Here is a 26,171-nt window from a genome sequence, read left to right as displayed (position 1 = left end):
AAATATTAAATTCATAAGTAAATGAAATAAAATCTCCACGTTTAAATACTTCTGCTGAAAAGACATTATTTTACCAACAAATGGGGCGCTTCATTTTGAAATCACTTAGTGGGCACAAAAGGTTGTTTTCTTCTATCTGGCTTTAAGGAAAAAAAAAAAAAAACCAGTCCTGGGAGACTTCTGTGGGTATTTTTTCATGAAAATCTCTTCAATCTCTTTCCCCTCTAAATGATTTCTAAGAGGAAGGTAGCATTTTTTCATCACCTCTCCCACAGGAATGCCTATCTCTGCAGGGAAATGCCAACCACAGAACCCTGGAGTGCCCGCCATTACGTGGTTAGAGACATGCATGCTTGCACTGAGAATACTGGGGAAATCTGCTCACATTAGCAAACCATGTGGTTTCCTGAAGTAATTAAATAGGAAAAAGATCACTTCTTCCCAAAATGAAGGTAACTGAATATTGAAATATCAGGCAGTTTCATAAAGCAGCTCCACAGACACAAAGTTGAAATCCAGACTTCTAAGAAATCCACCTCAAACCCAGAGATCATGTGTCTGTTTTTAGGAGGCATGTGGATCGTGAAGGAGGCCTGCTGATGATCACTGATATGGTCTGGCACAAATAAGCACTTTGCTATTCTGCTTAAGGCTGGACCAGGGCACATTAGCAGACCTTGACGGGGAGGAAAGAGCATGTACCTCTCTTTCACAAACCTTAAACTCTGAGTATTCTGTACTATCCAACCAGAAACAGTCAATGGTGTCAATCCCTTTCTCCAATTTTATATTATTTCTTCAAATTTATATTATTATTAAATACATCTGCGTTATTGGAAATACAAGAGCCCTTGAGCTGAGTAAACTTTTTTCATTTGGGGAATGTGACTTATATTACTGCTGATGAGTAGCAAAGATCTGACAGAGTTGTACCACAGAACCTCCACCAGGACAGTGTTGTACCTGCAAGTCTTGTACCTTCAGTCTTGCACTGAAACACCAAGCAGCTTGAAATTATCATAAATTAAATAAAAACTTCCATTTTCTGTCAAAACAGATCAAAACCCAGTTCACAAGCTACTAGAATCATTAATCAATGAAGCAAACATGACATAAAATAATTGAATAATTACCTTCTAAGGTATTGCCCAAAGCCCTGCATCTCTTGATTGCTCTGTTCATTCAGATGTACAAGGGAATTAAGCTAAAGGCTTAAGTTGTTTCTTTTTCTTGTTTTTCAGAAGAGCTGTTTCTAAATGTTCCAGTTGCATTTAAGCAAACAGCCATAAAAGTGTATCTGCTCTGGAGTTCAACAACCAGATTTCCAAAAGAACTACATGTGTGAAGATGCAAACAGTCTTCATATAGTTTTCAAAAACACTACGGGGATTAGCCATCTATTCCTGCAGGCTCTAGTAGTGTTAGCATGGTCCCTCCAGGGAAAAATACAATGGTCACACACACAGTTACTCACTCAAACTCACACACACTCAGGCACATTCAATGACTTGTCTGTGCAGTGCAGGAGAGAACATGGCTCCAGTTGCCTGCTTAAAGTGCAAAGAGCTCAGGAGGCAGCCACTGACAAGGCAGGACAGCGGCGCACTAAGTGAGCACAGGACAGCTAATGTCACCCCCCGCTGCTTTTGTTAATACTTCTGCCAGCTTGGCAAGGCAGCGACTGCTGCTGGAAAAAAACATGCCTGGCATTTCTGATGGCTTCCTGCAGAGTTACATGGAGAAGAGACAGACAGCCTGAAGGCTCAAAATGAGATCAGTGCATGGAAAACATGCCTCGCATTTTCATGCCTGTCTCCTTCTTCTGGGGAGAAGTATGGGGAGGAAGGGGCAAAAGGAGGAGGGGCAGAGAAATGAATTCTGTTACATAAACACACTGCACCAAGAGCTCTGAGAAAGTCCTATTAGAGAGCACAAGTGCAACCCCCAGCCACTGTAAAAGCATCAAGAAAATCTGGTGATGGTATTGAGATATTAAAATAAAAGAGCTATTTCTGTATCTATGTACAACTATCACAGCACTGTGATGACAGAGTTTAAATTCTAGAAGTATTTGGCTTCCACCATGGGATGTTAATTCCTGCGCCACTGGGGGAGTGATGCCACTGAAAAAAACAGGTACCCTGCAAAAGATCAGGGAATGAGGCCATGTCTATGCCTCAATTAAATTGACAACATCTAAGTTACAATATTCCTAAGAGTCACCCTTATTTACTCCACAACTCATCTCCTCCCACAATGGTCCTGAACTTGCCTCTTCCTTATATTGGGAAGAAACCTTGGTGAAGTGCATCCAGTTCTGTACAAGAGCAAAGAAGGAACAGCAATGTTTTGACTAGGTAACACATGATGGAAGCATCAAAGAGGAAGTGTGGAAAGTTTCTGTGGCCTAAGAGGGAAGAATCTGTCCAGAACTCATGGGGAGAGAGAAAGGAAAAGACATATGAAGGGAGGAAGAAAACATCTGGTATTCTTCAGGAAGACATGTGAACACCACTGAACTAGCAACCTATACAAAACTGGCACACTCTTCCAGAGGTAAGAAATAAGTTTGATCTAGGCACTGCTCTGACCATGAGTAAAGGTTGTGGAGCAGCACAGGAATTCTCACAGTCTTATCATTTGCCATGTCTTAGGCAAATTCAGACAATATTTCTCATAAGAGAATATCTTGGTTGCTATGCCCAAATTTTTTTCTCTTACTTCAAGGAATTAATGTTAATTGCTCTTCAAGAAAAGTCTGTGTAGGAGTTCATACAGAGGCTGGAAAATTATATTTGCTCTAGGGAAACAGAGAGTAATGATGTGTACTGTAGACTGAATCCACCTGAACCCCAAACTGAAAGGAACAGATAGGCCTCCACATCCAATTCACCCTCTAAAGTGCCATGTCCCCAGAGAAAATTTTCTAGTTCATCTTTCCTACCTTTTCACTCTCTGCCAACTCCTGCAATATAATTTGTCTCTCCACACACAGTTCCAAAAAGTCTTCTGAATGGAAACTTTCATGTAGAGCTGGGAAGAATGTTAGCTGGTTACAATCCAATCCCTTCTGATCCATCTCCCTCTCTGCTCCATTTAACATCAGCTCTCCTGTATCAGTATAAAGAGATTGCGGTTTCAGTGGCAGCCGGATGACACCAGAAGTATTTGCAATTTAGACTTTCACTCAATCTATTCTACCTTGGGAAATAGCATTATTTATGTGCAAAAAACAGGCAAGAGAATTAAAACCTGTGACTGCTGAAGAAGGATGATTATTTCAGGGAACCAAAGACAGATACATGCAGTCAGTCATAATTCACACTAAATCCCTATAATCACAGAAGATTAGGAAAGTACGAAAAATTTAATGTGGACTTTGGGGATGTGGACTGAGCAGGATCTTAATAAAACCCAAAGAGAGACAACCCACTTATATCTTGCTTAAGCTGTGTCCCAAGTTTTGCACACTCATGCAGTGCATGCAGATCAAAAAGGCACAGTCAGCCTTCTTACTGAGGCTGACTGTAACCACTCCATGCAGGAACTACATACTGCTTCCATCTTGGTTGGAGTCTAAAACAATGAGCTCCACTCATGTGTTTGCTAGACCCTATCACAGTAAAAAGTATGCAACACTGCATATTTCCAACCTAATTTCTTCTGACTTTAAGCAATTGGGAGCTTTGCAGGTGCCCAAAAGTACCCAAAGCTTTCATTTCAAAATAGCTCTTTTAGATCTTTCAGGTGGCAACAATAGAGCAGCAAATTCTGAACACAGTTGATGTATCACCTATAAAATTTACATCAGCTTTGTACCAGATGTTACAGTGACTTTTTAGCCCAGAGCACTAACATTAAGGTTTTTTTGCTGGATTGAATTCTGACCTGGAACTCCATACGCTAATTCCAATTATCTTTGACTGTTTATGTCTACTTTCTTGATGATGCAATGAAGCCCTAAAAGGTTACCTGGATTCACTTCAGTGGGGGAAGTTGTTTCCTTTCTGTTTGCTAGGAGAACCTGAAAAGAGACTAGGTGTGACTAGAGTGGAACATGCAGACAGGTAAACATAAGTCAGAACCTAGTTGGCAGAGAAAAACACAGCTTTAGATCTATGGTGCAAATAAATGCCTTGGAAATTCAAATAAACTCAATGGAAAGGAACAAATAAACATCATTGGAAAGGAACCCAAAGGAACAAATGTCAACAATTAAACAGAAGAACTATTATCTTTTCAAAGACCACTGTGCATGAGGCCAGTTATAGGATAAAAATCATACTACTCCATTTGCAGAAAACTGCCAGAATCCAAGCAGCACATGAAAGCTGAAAATGCCTTAGATATAGGAACCTTATATTAAAGTGCTTCAGCCTTTCATTGATAGGATTTGACACTTTGACATTAGAGAAACAGAAAGTACTAAATACCCCACATACACAGTTCAATCTTAGTTCAAACCACCCTAGTTCCCCTTTTGGCCATTCACCACTTCTAGCAGCACTTGTAAGCATACGACTAACAGGACAGTGCAGCCTTCTAACTGGACTCTGCTGCATACATTGGGAAGCACTTGAGATACTACTAGCAGAGAAGTATGGACAGGTTATATTGTCACCCGTCTGGGGAGATTTTATACAAGAAAAGAGGAAAATTCATTCTGTTGTTGTTAAATACATTGGAGCCTTTCTTACCCCCAAACCCACACCCCTTCAAGGGGTTCTCTATACATGGAACAGCATATTGAGGAGTCAGGTAATGAGAACCAGAGGAAAGAGATGCACATATTTGTCAAAGGTTGGACTCTATGATTTTGAAGGTCTTTTCCAACCTTAATGTTTCTCTAATCTATAAAGCCACCAGCGTTACAGAAATTGTGCACCTCCTGCAAAAGCTTTCTAAAGCTTCCTACCTCACTCTTTGTTTGCATTGTTGCTGCATGGGTGCTCATGTGTTGAATCCTCCTCCTCATTCGCGAAGGCCCCTCGTAACAATCAAGAATCCATCGTGGCTCTAACAAACATGAAGCATCTCTCCACGGGCCCCTTCTGTAGAAAAGTTGCTCCTCAAGTGTCATCCAGTCTTTGGCTGCTTTGCTGTAAGCACACTGCTGCATCTGTGGGACAGAAACACTTTGTGCTGGCTTTTGGACACTTCCCTCCTCTCAGCCACCAGTGGCACCACCCCAGTGATTCAGAGGGATCTACCCAACCCACCAGATGGGACCACCGCAGAGGGAGTGCTGCAGACCTAGCAAACAAGTCCAAGTGACCACTGGCAGTGTGCTGCAGCAGAAGTTATTAAGGATAAACTAGTGATAGTCTGACTAGACGATACAGCGACAAATACAAGCACATCACAAAATTGAAAATGGCTGCTTTCATTAAATTTCCAACTCAGAAGCAGTCAGCCAGGAAAACCACATCACAGAGGTTTTTATTAATTCCATTTTCTTCTGGCAAATGTGTGTGACAAATAGCAACAATCATCATGTTCACTGAAAACAGTCTGAATGTCTCAAATACAAATGTACTATGCTCCCTCTGAGCAAGGCATAAATTTAATTAATTTTACTTAGGTGTTGTGTGCAAGGAGTTGGGGAGCATTAAAATATTAATTCAAAGAAGAGGAGAGGTGCAAATTTCAGAGGCAAAAGTTTGTTGATCTCTAATGGCCAAACCTGAACCTGTGATGTTTTACTATGAGCTTGAGATCTATTTTAAAAGTTTTACACACTACTAAGGAAAATAAAGGTCAAAGTCCTCACTTTCATTTCTGCCATTGGAGGAGTGGAATAATTCATTTAAACAAAGGAAAAAAGGCTCCTGAAAATAAAGTGAGGCATTTGATTGCCGAATGATGCTGTATCACACTTCAGTGGCAATGTCAGGGAAGGAGTGTTGACTCATCAACTCTCAGCAGTTCTTTAGGCACAATATTCATCTCACTTTTAAAATGCTCAGTTTCTCAGGGTACTCCAAGGGTAGTCCAACAGAAAGCTGTTGCCCAATATTCATCCTTTACCTGTACGTGGTCCTTGTACAGAGAGGCATACAGCTCCTGCCCAACTCTTCGGTACCGTTCCATACTTGACACAAATCCCTAGAAGAAACATCAGAACACGTTATGCCAAGGTGCTGCAGGTGCAAATCCTGTGAGGGGCAGAAGCAGGCATTAGCTGCCCTTCTTTTACAAGAGCAGTTAGGGAATATGGCCTGTATCTGCAAGTTTGATGGCTCTGCAGGCAGTGTACTGATTAGTCAATTACCTGGGAGCAAGTTGCACACTTAGACTGGAAATATAAGCATAGACATGATCTTAACAAAGATCATTAGTGGAACTACTCAGAACTTTCTCAGAAGGTGAAAGAAAACATCAAATACAATTTAAGACTCCTCTTTTTTGGAGCTGAATTAGTACTGCAAATAGCATAAATGACAGAGACCCCAGCTGAGGCAAGGATCTATAGTGAAATTATACAGGAGAGGTGAGTGCCTGCAGTGCCATATGAATGCTGTCACATGCAGGTGAACTTCCCCAACAAATATGAGATTGTTGTGAGTCACAGCACGAGGCTGCACTTGCTGTGAAAGTCCCAGCCTCTTACTACCGAAAGCCATGGATCAGGTAGGTAACTTTTAAATGCAGGGACTCTCTGCCACACTGGCAGTGATCCCTCACAGCAAACTGTCTGGCTGCTGCTTGCACTGGGCTCTAATTAAGTTAACATACAAGGCCTGGGTGTTGTGCCGATTACTGCTGGCTGCCAGCCAGGTCTGTAACCCTGCTGCGAAGCCACATTTATTGGTGTTTCCCTGCAGGAAGCTCCTGTTTTACACTGATGAAAGTCATTATATTTTTGTTTGTTTAAAGCATCATTAAACCTGTAATCACACTTGCAGCCTCACAAAACTATTCCGTAATTCATATAAAACTCCCATAAAGGCTGACCTAGAAAGCAACAGCATCTCTGTGCTGTTAAACCAGTCTCGGTGTAGGAGAAGAGCTGAGATCCCGGCTCTATGTGGACTTAGGGCAAAACCATTCAGAGCAGAAAACCTTTTCCTCCATTTTAGATATTCACAGGCTATTCAAGTCAAGTCAGTGCTCTACTGGCATCTGTTTCAAAGTTGCTCATAGTCCGTGGTTCACTCATGGTCACCAGTGAGACCCCTAAGGTCAAAGCCCACATTGCAAAGATTCTCACTGACCCAGCTCCTAGCCCTTGAAAACATATGAAGGGTCCTAAGGAGGAAAAGTTCTGCTAGCCAAATCTGGTCAACCAAAGACTAACCACTTTGGCTTCTAAATGAGCTATGGCTAGCCAGCTTCAACCAGATGAAAATGTCCCTCTTGATCCCACGGGAAAACCATCTAGTTGTAAAGTGAAATGAACAGTTAACAAAATTGGAGATGACTCTTGATTGGAAGGAAAAAAGCCCACACAAACCAAACCAATGCACAAAAACAAAACCTGAAAAAGATATCCAATAAACATGGAGAATATGGACTAGGCTATTACTTAATAAGTCAGTCAAAACAATTACACTGTAATGCCTAATGAGCAACTAGTGCAAACAAGTTTCTAACAAATAAACAGTTTCCATTAAAAATTTTAAGTGGTTATCCTTTAAAAGACCACCTCTTTACGGAGTAGCTTAACTTCAACAGTGCCACAGTAAATCTATCTTAAACAAAAACATGCCAGCTTTGATAATTGTTAATGTAGTGTAACATAAGGTTTGAGTTTCATATACAGAAAAGCAGGTGTAAATGTAAGAACTATAATGCACATTTTAGGGAAGGGTCTACTAAAGAGCCTTATTGATCAATCCCTTCCTAAAAATCTGAGTATGAAACCATGCTTTAAGTCTTTCATTTACAGATTTCTCTACTTTGCTGCCTTAGGCAATCACATTGTAAGTAGAATCAGATCATTTTACTGCCACATATTCCCCAGCCAATATTTAGAGCTTGAAAAGGTGATGGAATTTAAAAGTTATTTTCCTATTAAAAAACCAAAACAAATCACAGACTCAAAAACCATTTCTGCTCTTGCTGTATGGAGTCCTCAAATAAGAGAGAAAATTATTAGCACTGAGGAAATCCAGAGTGTGAATTTTCTATAATTTCTTTCAACTAAAGAAATTGAGAGACTGTTTATAATGAGAAACAGTTGAAAAGAAAAACATAAAAGATTGAGGTGAGACTTATAAGTTAACAAAACTCTACTGAGCTTTGGAATGCTTTATGTCTGATTTTTTTTTAATATATATAGATCACTTAACACTCCTGCACCTCATAAATATTCAGGCTTGCCATAACAAACTCATATTGCATGATCCAGACACCACACATACCACAGCTCTTTCCTAAAGAAACATTATGTCATTAGGGCTCTGCACTTGGAGGTTTTCTTTATATGTGTTGTGCTACAGAATACACATGCACACAAAAGTATGTGCCGAAACTATTAACAAATAAAAATAAACGTCAAGAAAAATTAATTTTTGACTTTTATGAGACACAAGGTAAGCCTAAATGTTCAAATCCCTCACTGTTCCAAGCAAATTATCCCATGGATGACAGTGACAGTACCCACATAATTGTTTTGAAGCATGTGTTTCTAGTCATCTGTTGGTAAGGGCTAGAATTAGTGATGATAGTCTACTACTTCAGCTCTTCTGAACAAAATAAATATTGTAAGTATATAAACATACATAGTAAGAGCATTTATGTAGCATCACAGCTATAACTCTTGCACAGTAGTTTTGACCAGTACCACTCAGAGATCTTTATGAAAGAAGTCAAAGTCTTTAGTTTGAAGATGGGGAAACAAAGAATTGAGTTTCTGGAACATGACAGAATCTAAGAGCTGAGTTTCTGGAACATCACTAAATCATAGAATTGTTTGGGTTGGACAGGACCTTAAAGATCACCCAGTTACAACCCCTCTGCTATGGGCAGGGACATTTTCCACTAGAACAGGATACTCAGAGCCCCATCCAGCCTGGTTTTGAACACCTCCAGGGGCGGAGAGTCCACAACTTCCTGTCATTAGGATGTGGTTGCAGGGAAAGGGGGGATGGTGATGGGGCAAACCCAACCTGAATTAATTTGAAATAGCACGATAAGCCCACAGGGAGGATGCATATGGTGAGAGCATGCAGTAGTGGGAAGGAGAAACCATCTGATGAACTAGTTTGGAAACCCCTTCTACTCTTATGTTCCCAGTGGCAGATAGTACTCTAATATAGCTGATTTACCAGATACAAGATCTCATATCCCAGGAAGAGTCTATGTGCTTTATTTGTCTAAATTGGGCTTTCACAATTCTTCAAGGAAGGTTTTTTTAAATCTAATTATGGCTATTCAAGCAGTCACTAGGTTTTCAGAAAGTATTTCACAGGCACAGAAGAACAGCACAGCAGGTAGTGAGCTCTTAGGGATGCCAGACACTGCATGTAAATAGCATATGTGACAGTGGCAAAGAGTTTGTGCATGGCAGAAACAGATCTGATAACTGATTCAAGAAATCACTGTGTTTAGGGATGTGCTTAGGCATCATTTCACAGGTTTTATGTACAGGTTGTCTGCTAGTGAAGGGAGGCAGACGCACCTTTAATCCAAGTGTTAAAGATATCAACACAGAGATAATACATATGCAGCAGTTGAACCTTAAAAATGACAATTAAAAATACTTAAAATCTCTATGGATGATCACTCCCAAAGAAGAAAATAAGAAATTAGCATCATTAGAATAAGAAAAATTACACGATACCAATGTGATACTCTTCACATCTTGAATCAAACAGAAAAGCAGATGAAACAGAACACTAAGGAAATGCCATTTTAGAAAGAGCAAATTGTTCAGTTTTTCTTAAGTATATATTTCCCAGCAGCTCAACATTAAATGGCATCCACTTGTGGTGCAACATTGCTCTTCTCAGCAGCCCCATATGCCACCTCTGTCCTCTGGACCACATGCCCTAACCAGTGTGGATGAGGATGTGACCTAGTCAGGAAGGAGAGAGTTTCTCACAAAAGAAAATGATTTTTGAAGGCATCATCTAGAGCCAATAATTTTTTCATAGAACATTTCTGAACCACCATGACTTACACAGGCACAGGGACAGATTTTCAGTAGTTTTGAGCCTAAACCCTTTGGAGATATGAAAACTATCTTCTTGTATTCATGTCAGTTCTCATGCTCCTTCTGTTTCCACACATCTAACCAGAATGTTAAAGCTCAATACTTCTGGTCCTTTCTTGCTAAATCAATCAATGCTTGCTCATCAAGCTTGCTACAGAGGACAGGATTATAGCTACCATGGCAGCTTTACAGAGAAGCATCTGAGTGCTATAGTAAACACCTAAATTAGAGCTGGGTAAAGTCTCCAATGCACCAGCCCTGTTCTATTCAGATAGAGACAAAGTGCATAACACCTCCAAATCATCTCCTGCTACTAAATCTGACAAAGTAACCAGGTACACTGCTACCCTGTGCAAACAATAAGCCACCTTTCTTGAGACCAGATTACTTTTCAAGAAAGTGACTATGCACTAGGCAGCAAGTAGGTTCATTTCACAAGAGAAAAAGTTGTTCCATTACTCACCAGGTAACAGCCATTAAGCTAAGGCAGATAATGTTTTCCTTAGCAAATTAAAGAGCAGTTTATCCTAGTCCTTCACATACACTCTCCACACTGAGGGTTGTTTGCAGGCTCTTTTGAATCACAAAATTGATATTGCCGTGTGGATTTTATTGTTGCTTTGCCAAAATTCATTTAGCTTTTCAACAGACTGAGTTCCAGCAGTTAAGTGTTGCGGGGAAGCTTCGTGCCTCAGCCCACTAGGAGGCTAATGCAGTGTGCCAACTGCTCCTAAGGATCATGGATGTATTCCTGGCATTGCCAGTTGGTTGGGGAATAGCAGACCTAATGAGAAAATCCTCCATATTTCAGTGCATCATAAATGTACCCACACACAGGGGTGGGTTTCAAAGGGTAAACCTAAAGCTTGGTGTGTACATGTGACTATTTATCAGCTAAATCCAGGCAGTACAGAAGCCAATCTACTTCTATAGCAACCATATGTCTGTATGTGTGCGTGCATACACACAGCCCTTCAACAGATGACACTACTGAACAGATTATTTCCTGGGAGAACAGATAACTTGTCTCCTAATAGCAAAAAAGCACAATGAGAGTCAAGGCATGTTTATTCTTTAATCCTATCTCTGAGAATGGCTTCTGTGACTTGGGATAATTCATTCAACCTCTTGAGGACTCAGTTTCCATCCTGTTACAGCAGAGGCATTAACTTTTACCTCTGAAGTGAAAGGTGAAGGTCAGACTTTGGCATTACAGGGAATAGCAGTGGAGTCTCTTCTAGCCTTCACTTGCTCTTACTCACTGTTTTCCTATTTCTATTTAAAATGTGGAAGTCCTACAGGTGTATTTAACTTAGGGTTTTATTACACACTATTATCTAAATGCATTTGTCCAACATTCTCATGCACTGGCTTTTCTGATTACATTTGAATCATGGCTTTTATGTAAGAAAAATGTGCCCTTCTAGTCCTTTAGCTGATGAAAGAATTCTGTAAACACCAGTGTATGCTTAGAGGTTAGAGTACAGAAAAAAGAAACATCTCTCTCCTGACTCATAAAAATATACTTTTCCTAAAATGACTTACATTTAAAGGTGACAAGATTACTTCTGGAGTTTCTTAGTGCATGTACTTCAAGCTACTCTGCAGCAGAAAGCATAAACAGAACACAAGCAAACTTTAATTTGCTTAGCAAAGATGGGAGCAACAAGAAAGGAATGGTCACAGACTTTAGCACAGTTAGCAACCTATAGCCTCACTTAGAAGAAACATGTAAGTCAATCTCAGAGATTTCTAGGGCCTCCCTTGATTTTCTGTTCTTTACTTTTCAGTTTAAATTGACACTTCAGTCTTTTGAATTCAAACCATTTCTTTCTGCAATGATTATAAATAAAATGTTGAATCAAAAAACTGGAAGAAAACAGACATATCTGAACCAAGAAATACGAGAAATTATTTATCTATGTATTTAGCAAAGAAAATCATAGTCTGTTTCAGTGGCTAGCACTAATTTCTAGGGTTTTTCTGCAACCAAATAAAACTCCTCTTTCATCCATGTCAACACCATTCAACTCATTTGGCATCAGCTCCGTTATGTGAAAATAAAACTCCACAACCAGCAGCTCTTGAAAGATGAGACTTTGGTGCCAACAGCTTTAAACATTAAATTCCACTTGCTGAAATCCTATATCCAAGCTTAACCCTGACCCAGACATAATCTCTAGCTTGAAAGGCAAAAGTATATTTTAAAACAATATGCAGGAGAAATAACAGGCAATGTTTTCATACAATGTGTAATTCAGTGAAGGGACTTCACTCCTGCAGAAGACCACTGAGTTTAAAAACACAGGAAAAGTCCCTCCGAAGAGCTACCCACAGAAAATTTGTAAGCAATGTCTCTTGTGTTTCAGGTTTTAAGATGATATAAATCAAGAAAGAAGCAATCTTGCTAGGATAGGTTTTCTATTGTACACTGTGCTATCACACACCATCTCCTGCAGCAACCTCTAATGAATTTTTAGGGGACAGACTGAGGGGTCTGTGAATCTGAGTCAGCCTAAAGACCTGTATTCATCATACAACATTTATATTCCAGTTTTCAGCTACACAGCTATCTTCAATGAATGGGGAAATGACTCCCATGTTTCAGAAAGTTCAGTGATTTGTATCACATAATAAGAAATAGCTCTATATTTTATGATTTCATGCAATTCTTATCTAACACTGACCTGTTGAATTACTTCTTTATGATCTTGTAAACAATCTGAAAATGATAAATGAGCAGTGTGTCAGATATGCGTGTAAGAGGACATGAAAATTTCTTTGTTCAAAGTTAAAGAAACTTTTTTCAGCTTGCTACAGCATGCTGTAATTTAGCTTTGAGCCAGTTATTAAACAAGACAATAATATTATAATGGAAATTGTTTAATATACATCATTAATAGTAAAGTGCCTGCTTTCATTGAAGTAAAAAAAATGTGTGCTATGAGCAGTTTTGAAATGAATATTTGATTCCAAAGTTCCCTTGTGCATTTAATGACATGCTAATTTACATTTTAATTACTTCCTAAGAAATCAAAGCATTTGTTGACAGAAGAACATAATGTCAACTTCACGGTGCACTGTTGGTGCATAGTTAATGAACTTAATTAGATAATTAGTGATGTTAATTATCCTTCTATTATGAAGATAAACATGTTACACAAATGATGCTCTTTTCAAAGAAATATCATTAAATGTTTGCTTGTTTTAACTCAGTTAACTCGAAAAGCTGATAAAAGACCAACTAAGTGATTGGTAAGAAAAAGATTCAAGTTCCTGGCTTTGCAATTACAAGTTAGGAGGTCTCTTAACCTCTTCATTCTGAAGACTGGGATTAAAAAGACCTTTTCTATCAAGTTATATGGGCCTTTGGCATAGAGGAATGCAATTAATCAATGAAAACAGTAGAGGACAGGCATGATCAGGCCTCCTGTAAAACTGAGGAGGCTCTGCATTTCTTGTAAAGAGCAACAGCTCTAAGGCAGTGTGTCTTACAGGAGTTAGAAGTACGGTGCTTGTAACCTTGCTCAGGCACTAATCCTAAGGAACCTCAGGGCATGAAGCAGCTGTTGACTGATTTAGAGTTGACTGAAATACAATTGTTACAGTGGTCCTTCGCTGCTCTTGTAGCTTTTTGACGATATCAAAACCAATCACAGATGCTACTAACCTAAAAATTAAATACATATACTAGATTTTGACAGTAAAACTGGGGAGGGGGAAAGGAGGAGAAAGAGCAAGAGATCAAAAGGCTCACTTTGAAACAGGAAAGTCAGTGATTTGGAAACCTTTGGCACTGTATTCAGTCTTACAGACCTTCCTGCTGACAAATTTACCCAAGTCTCTCACCTGTAAGCATCAAAAAATCCAACTTTGAACAATGCTCCTTGTGCTCCTGCATGACTACTCAAACTTCCAAGAAAGTACAAAACAGCAATTACTAGAGCAGATCATTGCCATTCTACTACCAGAAATGTAATTACACTCTTTTCTACATGATCACGCCTCGCAGGCAAAGCCACGAGCAAAGCATAAGATAGCACAGTGGATTCAGAAATATGCAGAAAAACCAGCTGCATTTGATGGCTGATTCTCATACTTGCCACCAAATAGCAGGAAATTGCCTTTGCTGATGATGGAGAACATGAGCAAAAGCACAGCAGAAACATGGGGCCTGATACTTTGCTGGAGTGAACAGTTTGAATTTTGCTGTTTTTTCCAGATTGAGGATTGGGTCTCAAAAGCACTCTTCCTATCTTGTAAATAATCATGGGGAAACACTTAAGAGCAGTGTTTGCTGCTTGTTTTTTGTTTGTTTAATCTGCAGCAAATAGTACTACTGCTTCAACGTCATTGTTTATTTTTCAGTCGATAGAGGAATCACATTAACAACCCAGTAAACAACCCATTTCTTCTTTCTACTGGGCACAGTTCTGAAATCCTGGGTGAATTTCTGCACTTCTCTCAGTAAACTTTGCTCAGTCAGGAGCAAATATTTTTATTTTACTCCAGGATTTAAATTCTTTGTTCCTCCCTATGTAGTTCATACTATTATTTTTCCTTTAATCTCCATGTTTCAACCAGGTGCCTATTGCTGTCAGACATAAGTCCATAACTTGCAGTAATGAAGACAGAGGCCAGTAGTGAACATAGAAGTCCCCTGACAAAGAAAGTGATAGAAAATTACATTACAGCACATTTTTAAGTGACTACCAAAGTGGTCAAAAACAGGAGGTAGAAGCAAAAATACCATTTACTTTTAATGTAAGATTTCTAATGTAAGTCTATGAAGGAAGAAAACTGTTGAGGGGCAACTAAATTTTCTTCCTCTTAAATTTCACCTCTCTAAAAAGTGTATCAAACTCTGAAAGACAGTCTGGAGGGAGAAGGGGGGAGAAGGAGAGTGGAGAAGAACATTTGGAACTGTAGCTTTGTATCTCATTGAGAAGAACAATTTATCAGAGCTATGGAGCTGTCAGTACTTGACATGATAAAGAATAACACCAAGTGAGTAATGTTTCTTCCAAACCCAGCTCCTTTAATTACAAGCAGCTTCCTTGCAGAAGAGAGACAGAAGATGTAGAAACACCAATTTCATGCACTTGTGCCTGAATAATGTCTCCGTGCTGCCTTTTCCAGATGGCAACCTTTTCACTGGAGGAACTAATGATGTGGGCATATTTAGGGAAAAACCAATAACAGAGTCTTTAACCTTCAACAGCAAAAAGCATGTTGTACAAAATGTTCCTTGGGATACATTTACAAATATCAATTACATTGCTCACTGAGGTGTAATCAGCTGTAATAATCAAAATTAATTTAAAAAAATAATTAAACAGACCCCAGGGCAAATAGTCGACACTCTTGTAGTATGACATCACAGTATACATATGTACCTGGGAAGAGCTTGCTCACTCTGTAAGCAGCAAAGTGATTTTAAGGACTGAGAAGAATTCTGTGGCACACTGAAAAAACCTTGCAGCTCAGTAAGGTACCATCAGACACATTAGCTGGGTGTCACAGTCTTCCTGATCAACACACCTGGAAGTGAACCAGGCATCACCAGGCATAAAGCTGCAATCTCACGTGGCTTGAGCTAGAGGGTTAAGGCTGCCTAAAGTCATGCTAATAACAGACTCATTGTGTCCTCAGGAGAAGAAAAAGACCTTAACATGTTGAGCACCACAGTAGCACAAGCTTGGTTTAAAGCTCTGAATATTTGGTGAACGCACTTCTACCATACCTTAGGGCAAGTTAGTTACTCTATCTCTAGTACACTTGAAAAGTAACATCTATCTAGGGCTTTTTATTTCTAATTTTGACAAATGCTCAGCAAAACCATGGAAATGGCCCTCTCTTTCAGCAAAGGAGGAGCTTACACATGGGAAAGACAGTTCACCTTCATTCCTGACAGTAGGAATTATGCAGACCCTCCAAACCAATCCCTGGGTTATATACCAAGACTTGTTTCTTGATCTCTAGGGGCTAAACTAAAATTTGGACCTTTAATACTTCATATTGAGTAGAAAATGTAATGATAGTACCATGATAATAGTACTATGATGATACCTGAGCCGTTCTACTAATTCTACTAATTCAGTGGCTGAAGGACAAGGTTTACATAGGTGATGCAAGTCCAAAGCAGCAGCAAAGCTGGCATCTCCTCACCTTGCTCCAAGCAGAGCCCTGTAAACACAAACGTATCTGGGCTGCTTACGGCACATAATTGTGCCCTATGCAGAAAATATGCATTATTAGACTACATGAACAGGCTTGCCAAGAGAAGTTCTTCAGGTCACTATTTCTTTGTGATTGTTTCTAGCAGCCTAGAAAAGGAACCTCAGCTGCAACAGTTGCCTAGTTTGCCATGGAACATGTCAACCAACAGACATTCAGAAGCCACCCCAATCCAGAAAAACTCTCCAGAGCTATATAAAAGTTAGACCAGTGACAGACCCAGAAAAGACAAAGAACAAAATTTACCTCTGATTTGCATGCCACTTCCTCTGTGTTTCGGCCAGGTATAAACCTAATAGCTGAAGAGAGGCTTTCACTCCAGGAATTGTGCTTGCTCTGGGACTGGCCTGGCCCTGCTTTTTTCTGGAGAAGCTTCTTTTCAGATACTGCAGGCCAAAACAGACAGAAAAGCTTTTAAGACTTGAAGTTGAACCTGTCGGAAGATAGAGGGGTTCTATCCCCATTACACAAGATAAAACAACATAGCAGCGTGTTACCCAAGATGAATTACTTTCTATTTTTATGAGAATTGAATTAACACATACTTCTCAAGCTTTTATTTAAAAGCCTCACAGAAGTCTGTCATAGATCAGTTTCATTACAGACACAAACTGTGAATCACTGCAGCACTACACACATTGCAACGCCCTTCTTTAACCATATATCCTTCCTTTTAAATCTTCCTATGGGATACAACCATCTAAGGAGATTTCTCTTTCTTGTAGCACAACATGAGCCCTAAGACACCACCAGGGGATTACAGAAGGGCTGGGTTATGACACAGGAAGCAATCACAGCCCTGAAGGAGAGAAACTGAGAATCTGCTTCTCAGCAGGTGATGTGCAGGGTATAACCAAAGAACAGCTGCTTTCCACCAGGCACCCCATTTACCACACTATCTTTGCTTACTACAAGGAGTATTCCATAAAAGAACAGAGACCTAGCAAGTGCTGCCAAGCTTTTGTCATAATTTCTTCCCATAAAGGAGTGATCTCTGTTATCTTCATGTCCCTTTCTTTGTCATTTCCTTTTACAGAAAGATCCATCTTGTAAGTGTCCTCCAGCGCCTGCTGCCTCTGAGAAATGAGCTGCTTCCAGGTGATTTCTACTGTTCTCAGAATCTCCTGGTGAACTAGGAAACAAAAGTAACAACAAAAAATGATTCTTCATTTGTGTTTTCAAGTCAAGCAACAGGTAATGCAAAAACATCTCATTTGGAAAAGCACTGCTCCAGAGTAACTGCTGGAGTCAGTGGAGCTGTTCCTTTTTGTGTACTGCCTCCATAGGTTCTAAGATAGACTAGTTAATCTAATACAGAAAACAGCAGGACATTTCTTTTATATTTCAATTCGTTGAAAGAAACAAGTAGAAGTGACATGTGGTTTTAACAGGTTTCTGCTTTGGAAAACCATTTAATCAGATTTTTTATGATCTTATTATCATGCATAGAATGCTAAGCACATAAAGGACATTCTTTTATGTTGCCAAACATCATTGGAGATGGACGGGCAAAGATAACCAAGTTGTGAAACAATTTGACGCAGCAGGAGGGTACTGTACAAGGAAGTGCTGAGATGTTTTGCTCTATTTCCCTGCAAACCAGACTGATTTTGTTGCATCATAATCAAGCCAATATATATTAAAAAATAAAAAAAGAACACTGCTCTGCTGCAGGCTTCAGCTAACCACACTGAATCCAACCCAACATTTTTCCCATGTTTCTCTTAAATGCTCAAAATGCTTCTTTCTGCACATTACAGACACACACTGTGTATGGCCTTGAAAAAAAGAAATAGAGCTACAAATAGTATATGTGTCTGGTCCCTTATACTGGCCATAACATGGAGGAGAGATCTCCAAACTGATACCCATTACTTCTGAGGATGTAGGGTGTAACTTTTGAATCAAAAGGCTTGATGCAAACGCAAGTAATTTTTCAGCACAACTTTCCTTTCTCTTTGCTGTGCCTGCAGTGCCTGTACACCAAAGAGGAAGTAAATTGCACTTGCACAAGCTGCTCTGATAACTGCTTAGGATTGGTATTTTCCTTCTCTCTAAGCCACAGGAAACATGTGCCATAAATTACCATCATCTGGAGTAGGCAGGTTGCCCTTTTCCTCTTCACTGGGGGCAAGGAAAATTTGGTGATAAGAAGCCAGCTTTGGTTTTGCATCCAACCCAAAACCTTCCGAACAGCTGTGACAAAAAAAAAAAAAAAAAGGAGGACAGGTGAGGAAATCAGAACAAACTGAGGACAGTGAAAGAGCCACAGGTGTTTCTGCATATCCACTCCTACTTGAATCATTTAGTAGATCAGTATTTATAGTCTTGAGAGCTTATACCAGTCATGTAATACCACAGAATTTCCAGAAGTGGGAACTTAACCACTATCAGTCTGGTATTCAAAGTCAAGGAGCAGTCATCATGACCCTCTAGATCACCCTCTTGTTCGTGCCTAATCCCTGCACTTCTTACTGCACTTGTATCTACCATTCACCCCAATTAGACAGAACACAGGGCTGTACTGATGTAGCCAGTCTACATCAGCCTTCTTGCACCTCCCCTGGGCATCTTGTACATCGTCTCTTTGCTCTGAATCCCTCTGCCAGAGGTACCTGCCACTATGCAGAAAGCAGTGTCTTGCTGTACCCTACACTTGAACTGCTTAGTCTGAGTTTTTTGTAACAATGATTTATTCATTCAGTTTCTAAAGCACTCAGCACAAAAACATTGTAAATTTAGCACTGTGATACAATTATCATGTAGATGTGATTATTGAGAACATCACCATGGCCAAGAGGAGTTCTGCTTTGGGACTGGGGGCTGTGCCACAATTTACCAGTCAGTAGGTAAAAGACATTAGGAACTTCAGTACAGCAGTAACGCTTCAAAAAAAAAAAAAAAAAAAAAAAAAAGTCAAATAGGCTTGGGTAAGGTATCCACACAATCTGGACACAGAACAGCTGCCAATAATGGCATATTATTGTAATATATAGGCACAAGTAACATACTAAGGTCTTTCAAGTCTAAACAGGCCCTACTATCTGGGAGAGTCAAATCCTTGGGTATGCAAAGCTGCCATTTTTATTTCTGATTTCTTTAAAATACCACAGTTCTGATTCCCTGGGTTTGTTATGTTTGGCTTTTGGATAACACAAACCCTTCTCTAATTTCATTTTTTAAAAAATGTTTCTGCTCTTACTACGTAAAAGCAATCCTTACTCCATCTCAGCAGTTTTGGCCTACAAGTTATTATCTGACTGCAATGAGAATAATCCAGAAAAGATCTCAGGAAGTGTAGCTTACTTCTTGTGTAACACTGTATTAATGGATTCAATTCAAACCATCAAAGCAGTACAGAAGGCTATCAGTGAAACAAGAAATATCATTATAGTGAATAAAGCACTTGCCAATATTGGCTTTTTTTCACAAAACTAAGCTTCCAAAGTAACTCTCCAGCTTACATTAGCAAGAGTATATCTATTATATCAACATCTGTAAGAACAGCAAACAGTGGGTATGGATGTTCTAGCCCTACCCAATGTCAGAACAACCAGAACTTTGCAGCTCAGATCCAAGTCACAATAACACAAAGATCACAAGATCCATGCACACTTTTACTTATGTTTTAAATGTACCCGCACATAAATGACCGCTTGATCAGAAAAAACATCTCACTAAATTACCCCATGCAGATGTCTCAAAGAATGGCTGCCTGCATGACTGTGGAGTGGTTCTAGCCCACGTCTCAGGAAGATTTCCAGATGCTCATTTTCCTGATGGGCTTGTGAGCCAGCTCCACTGAAATCAGTTCAAGCCTGTTAACTGCATTTACTACTCCGAAGTGAGTAGGCTGCTGGAAATGCTGGATCTAGCTCAATCTCAGCTTCTAGTGATTCCCCAAACCAGATATTACCTAAGTTCTGAGATATCTCCCCCTCTGCAGCCACTTCCATAGGTACAGCACGAGATACAAACAAACATTATAATGAGATGAACATTTGTACCTGCCCGAGTTCAGCTGGCAGAGACAGTACATCAGACAGACGACAAAATTACTATTTGAGTTGTAAGTTGCAAAAATAATGTCCCAGTGCTCTTGCAGAACAATGAGAGTGTTCAGGACATTAAACTGCTCAGGCAGTGATTGTTGTGGTCTGGATAGGCAGTATAGGATGGCTCTGTTTAAGCAGCTGTACAGGGCACTGAGGAAAACTTCCTTTTGAGAGACAGCGCTTTCTAAGACCTGTGAAAACACAAAACAGCAGAGTACTTGGCTTGCTCAAAGAACTTTCTCCCCAAGGATCCACTCCTCCCACTGCATTTAACCTGCTGGAAACTTATTTCAGTGAAATTCCCCCAAACTACCTCTTACATAAAAATTGTATTTTTCTGTATTTCTGCCGAAGTCCCCAGAACTGTGGAAGAGATTAATTTATTCCTGTTCAGCAACGTGTACACGGCCAACAGTGTCACAAAAGAGTTAACTATCCTTTCTTTATGCTGCACCATCTATCTCTAATTATAATTTAGAACTGTTCTTACGCAAGAAAACAGGAATAACAACAATCACCAAACCAGTTGCAGCCATCCTCTTCAGAACTGCAGTATCACGACCTCAGTGTACAGCAGCATGTTAAAACATGCTGATAAAAGTTGGAAAAAAAAAAGTGACTCACCCACATAATCTGTTTGACAATGAAGATCAGGATTTGCTTGGGGTCAGCAGAAAACATTCTGCTGTTCAGCTTCTCAACCAGCTTCTGAACAAAATAAGCAATATTCATCGTGGATAGGGGTGCAGCTGATTCTGAAGCACCAAGAGGATCGCTGCTCCCTGGAGAGGATACAAAAGGGTTGATTATTCCATAACAAGCTGAAATGACAAAAAAGTTAAATGTGAGATTACCAGAGCTGAGTAGGAACAGTCTCATCCCACAATATGTCAGAGCTGGGACATGTCTAAGAAGACTCTAGGTATAGCAGAAACACCTTACTCAGACTGGAAATGACAGCTCCATATTAAGGATGGAAGCAATCTCACTAAAATGTTGTAATGAAGAACTGGTTCAACTAACAACTCAGAAAGGAGAGCTGCCACAACTAAGTTAGTGGGGCTGCTTCCAGAAGCTTTCAAGGATAAACCTAGGTTTCTTTCCACATACTCCCTTTTTAATATTCAGGTATTTTTAATATCTGTTCTCAAAAAGAAAAAAATGAAGAGGCTCTCCAGAAAAAATTATAAAATTACAATGATTTATGCAAACTGGCAAGATAGATTGGACAGTGCATCCTGCTTAGCTGGACTGTCCTTCTAGCTATTGTTTCCAAACCTTTCTAGCAATTACACCTACAGGCTAAATATCAGCTAGTTAAACAATCTGATTCACTCACCTCTTGGTCTTGTTTTCCCCTCACCTTGGCTGGTAACATGAAAGACATCCATAGCAGACAGCAGAACTTTTGTCTGAAAAAGTCTCTTCTGCTCACTGGTGGCATGTTCTGGAGAAGCCTATATAGTGATGGCATACATATTAGTACAGCAGGAAAACAGGAAATCTGATTCAACTTCACTTTCAGCAAGAGTGCCTATGTGGACAGCTACTGGACAGCAGAGATGGCAGGACTTCATTCCCTAGCTGGAAAACCAAGAAATCTTCCATAGGACTACACCATCTAGCTGATAGCCAGCACAGACACCCTCTGCACACTGAACAGAAACAAGATTTTGCAAAGGGCCAGAATCTGGCTCACAGGTGGTTCCCAAGAGGTCTTGTCCTCAGGGAATTCAGCTCCATTAGCAGGCTCAGGATTCAGACAATCAGAAATCCATACTCTATTTTAACTGTACCAAACCTTGGGATAGTACTGTATAAACATTTAGGGAGCTGTTGCTCCACAAGATGATTTAACTCGCTACAATTGTAGTCAAGCTTATGTTCATTACTATTCATATTACTAAGCTAAGTCTGCATCAGAACTCACATCTAGGATGCCTGGATTATTGACAATGTGGAGTTGAAGCCTAAATTTTTCATCTTCCCCTTTCTTCAGACTACTCTGATTCTCTTGAGTGCTTAGAGTGGTTGAAACCTATAATCCAGACTTCAACTGCTACAGCTTGAATTAATCTGTACTTAAAGTGGAGAGAGGGTTTTTTTGTTTATTTGAGAACTGAGATTTTGTTATCTCAAAAATCAGTACACAGGATACTCCATGTGAAATTTTCTGTTCTCATCAAATTCAAGGGCTGCTCTAATGACAAGCAGATATTACTAAGGAAAAGGGATTCTTTTTTCCACACCTTTCTTCAATATTAAACATTGCCTGAAAAATATCTTTTCTGTTTTCCAGGGGCAGCATTTTCTTAGTTCACATTAGTACAGAGGCATAGAAAAGTCCTCTCCTTTTGTCACTGTTAGCACTTTTTTTTACTAGGTTGCTAGCAGGATATGTCCTGTCCTTCCACCCCCAGTGCAAGGTAGAACAGCAAAGCCTGATGATGAGAGAAACCTCAAGAAGCAGCTCAAGGGGATGTCCTTGTTTGTTTGCTGGGATGTTGAGAAGACTGTCCATCAGGAGGACTCGCACAAAATTCCACACTTGCTTCTTGACAGGGTGTGGTAGGAGTGGGAGAGAGGAGGGATCAGCACAGCCTTTCCCTTCGGCAATGGCTGGACCATCAGGAGTCAAAAGGCCTTCAGACCCACCCTGTGAAAGCAGACAGCAATACATTTTAACTCAGACTCCTGTAAATTGATTTCTTTTCCCCTAATGACCCATCTCTGATCTGAAGGGCTTGTGCTGGCTCATATACACGTACCTTGGGTGGTCCTGAATGAAAAGCAACCATAGCCAAAGTTTTCAAGAAGTCAGGACAGTGCCACACGGGGTCCTGCATATAACTGTGATAGATCAAGCACAGAAACTCGATAACATTCCCTGGATAGGCAATCGCCCAGGAGGCTTCTGCATCTGCAATAGGCTGAACACAGACAAATGTGCATCTGGTCAAGGCAGCATTCCTCTCATTCACAAAAGCTCATCTTTGCTCCTCTTTAGGTATTCCTAAGCAAACATGACACAGCCACAAAGAAGTCAGACAAGGCACCAGCAGCCAACCCACGCCTTGCAGACTGAAGATACGCCCAACCAGAAAGGTAACATATTATCATCATCATCAGGAATGAAAAAAAAAGGAGCACTGTTGTGGGCAAGGCCTGTCTCTGGTCTCAGAAGTTCTTAAACATGAGCCCACCACATCCTGTGCTACATAACCAGGGCAGTAGTTGCTCTGACCCTTGGAAGTCCCTGCTCATTGTCACATTCAGTATTGCCCTCTGAGGGCAGAGCAGGCACAGGGATTACAGGTAAAGGCTGCCACTGGCATCTGTCACACCTGGGCACTTTATTCGGCCATTCACACTGCACTGTCCTTGCAACAAAACACTTACCTTGTCCACAGTGAATCTAACCATTTCCAGCAGTAACACAGCTGCCTCTGCACACAGCCCGAATTTGAGGACGTTCTCTGTAAGGTGGTGCTGAAAGATCCACTGCAACATAGACTCAAGATCTTTCTACACAGGAGGAGAGATATTTCATTCAGAGATAGGAATTATATACCATGCATCAAGAACAATGCCTGCTCTCTCCGAATGAGAACAAAATCAACACATCTGCACTTCCAACAGCTCCTTCCTCTCCTATTAAATTTGTAACATTTAACACCTGCCCAAACAAGGTTGTTCTGAACAAAAATTTTCTTAAATCAAAGTTAACTAACTAAACGTCTAAAATATGAATCATTTTTATTATCACAAAACCCAAGTAGGGTAAACTTGCCTGAGAATCCTGTCATGGAAAAGGGCATAAAATGTCAAAATAGTAATGCAATAGCAGCTTCAGGTGCTTGTCTGCTATTTTTTTCATACCTTGACTGCTTCAGGTGGTTCAGACTGTGGAGTTGCCAGAAAGAGCTCTGCCACAACCAAGTAGATCTCAGGGATGTGAACGTGATCAGTCAGACATCTTTGCAACACAGAAAATCCAAAAATCAAGAAGTAGCCATTGTCAGGCACTGGAGGGTGACTTTTTAAATTATCTTTAAAGGAAAAGAAAAGGAAAGTGTCTACAAATAAATGTCATATCAGCAGAAGAATTACTGACACAACTTTGTCCTCATTTGTCTCTGTCCCAGGACACTCAGTAGTCTGCTAGGCTGCAGTATCAACAGTATAAAAAACATCCCTGGACTAACAGATAATTTTTCCCACTATCCCTTTTGTTATAGGGCAGTCTCCCTGAATCATTCTTCTTCCTTTCTCCTCCTTTCTCAGATCCACAGGTCTAATTATCAAAAAGCAAGCTGAACAAATCTTAAAGAAACAAAAGGTTTTAGAGCATGAGTTGACATCTGAACACCTCAAGGGCTTATCAACTAGCCTGTTTTTGTGCAACACAAAAAGTACCAGGACAAGTTTATTTTTAAACTTATTAAATTACTACCCTAGGAAGTAATTTAAACTCTTGGTCTACTGAGGTAAGTGAGGATTCTTGTATCATGTACACAGTGATCTTCTACCACTGAGCTGGATCAAGGCAGTGTTTTGGGAACATTAAACCAACACATACCCATTAGAATACTCAACCCTGCAGAGCTGTTTTCCAGCCAACGCCCAGCAACTAACCCCTCCTTGAATTTGTTCAGCAGCAAACGATTGTGGAGGAAGCACAGAAGCAGCTTGATTCCCAGGACAACTGTGCTGAAGTGCAGGTAGCTCTGTGTGAACAGCAGAAACCAGTCTGGCCCCAGTGCCAAAAATGTCTTTTCTTTTTCCCTAGGACAAACAGGTAAATGAAAACACATGGAAGGAAACATGATGGAAAACAGAAAGGAGATATTATTTAAAATTATCTCTAAGTGATTTAGAAGCTCATGTTTCTCTAAAAAAAAAAAAAAAATCTCATTAAAGGTGTACCACAACAGAGAATCCTGAAGATTTAACAACAGACTCATCCATACAGGTGAAATCACTCAATTCCTGCTAAATTTAACCTTGTATTACTGTCAGGCAAAACAGTTCATTAAGACGAAGCTCCTTCTGAGAGTGTGTATCAATAACTGAGGCAAGCTACATCACAGACTAGATCTTTCAAGCTATGAAATTCAAAATTCTGGTTTAAATTTTGAAGTCCAAGATGTACTATCTAATGAAAATGCACAGTTACAGCACCCAGCACTATGAAATCTGCCTTTCAGTTCTGAAAGGTAGAATTACGGTAGCATCATTCTCATGGTTATGATAGAAGGATGCAAGTAATCCCTCATTATATTGACTTGATTTTCAAATACAGAAGGGATTTCTTCCACCCCTGATATGCAGAAGAAACATCAATATCCAAGTTCCCCTTTCACAGTATTTTCTGAAAACATGAAATTTTCTTTCAAAACGGATATCTGATGTGTGCTCAGACCACACAGCTGTGTGAATGCCAGATAAATCACTGACAAAAAAGACACTGTGAATCCAGTCTGCTCTTACTAAGTATTTGTTGAAATTCGAACATTAGTGTGTTTAGTCCTGGTCAAGCACCAGAAGATGAAAAATCTGGAAGACAGAGACACTTAACTTCCTAAATGTTTCTACTTACTCAGAGGACAGGTGAAGTTTGTCTGAGCGTATTACATCTAACAGCATCTTCAATAGCTGGTTTCGAAGCCAGATTGTCTTTCCAGATGTTTGGCTTAAGGCTACAAATATCAGAAAGTAATAGA

At 39.9% G+C, this 26,171-nt stretch overlaps 1 protein-coding gene across 1 annotated transcript in view; it reads right to left on the bottom strand.

Annotated features, from left to right (window-relative positions):
- The window catches only part of WDFY4 (WDFY family member 4), a 120,154-nt gene that overhangs the window by 47,805 nt on the left and 46,178 nt on the right, over positions 1-26,171 (bottom strand). Inside the window, exons 27-42 of the mRNA XM_082285929.1 lie at positions 26,048-26,147; positions 25,028-25,233; positions 24,328-24,497; positions 23,848-23,973; positions 23,217-23,378; positions 22,907-23,104; positions 21,788-21,905; positions 21,073-21,230; positions 20,401-20,639; positions 18,480-18,589; positions 17,334-17,525; positions 16,640-16,779; positions 6,028-6,105; positions 4,916-5,119; positions 3,973-4,024; positions 2,945-3,111 (exon numbers count right to left, since the gene is read on the bottom strand). Of these exons, the coding sequence (XP_082142055.1) occupies positions 2,945-3,111; positions 3,973-4,024; positions 4,916-5,119; positions 6,028-6,105; positions 16,640-16,779; positions 17,334-17,525; positions 18,480-18,589; positions 20,401-20,639; positions 21,073-21,230; positions 21,788-21,905; positions 22,907-23,104; positions 23,217-23,378; positions 23,848-23,973; positions 24,328-24,497; positions 25,028-25,233; positions 26,048-26,147 (2,420 nt within the window). The remainder of the gene's footprint in view (positions 1-2,944; positions 3,112-3,972; positions 4,025-4,915; positions 5,120-6,027; positions 6,106-16,639; positions 16,780-17,333; positions 17,526-18,479; positions 18,590-20,400; positions 20,640-21,072; positions 21,231-21,787; positions 21,906-22,906; positions 23,105-23,216; positions 23,379-23,847; positions 23,974-24,327; positions 24,498-25,027; positions 25,234-26,047; positions 26,148-26,171) is intronic.

The sequence above is a fragment of the Coloeus monedula genome (genome assembly GCF_965178545.1).
Source record: "Coloeus monedula genome assembly, chromosome: 8".
NCBI lineage: Eukaryota > Metazoa > Chordata > Aves > Passeriformes > Corvidae > Coloeus > Coloeus monedula.
This window is presented reverse-complemented; position numbering and strand designations above follow the sequence as displayed.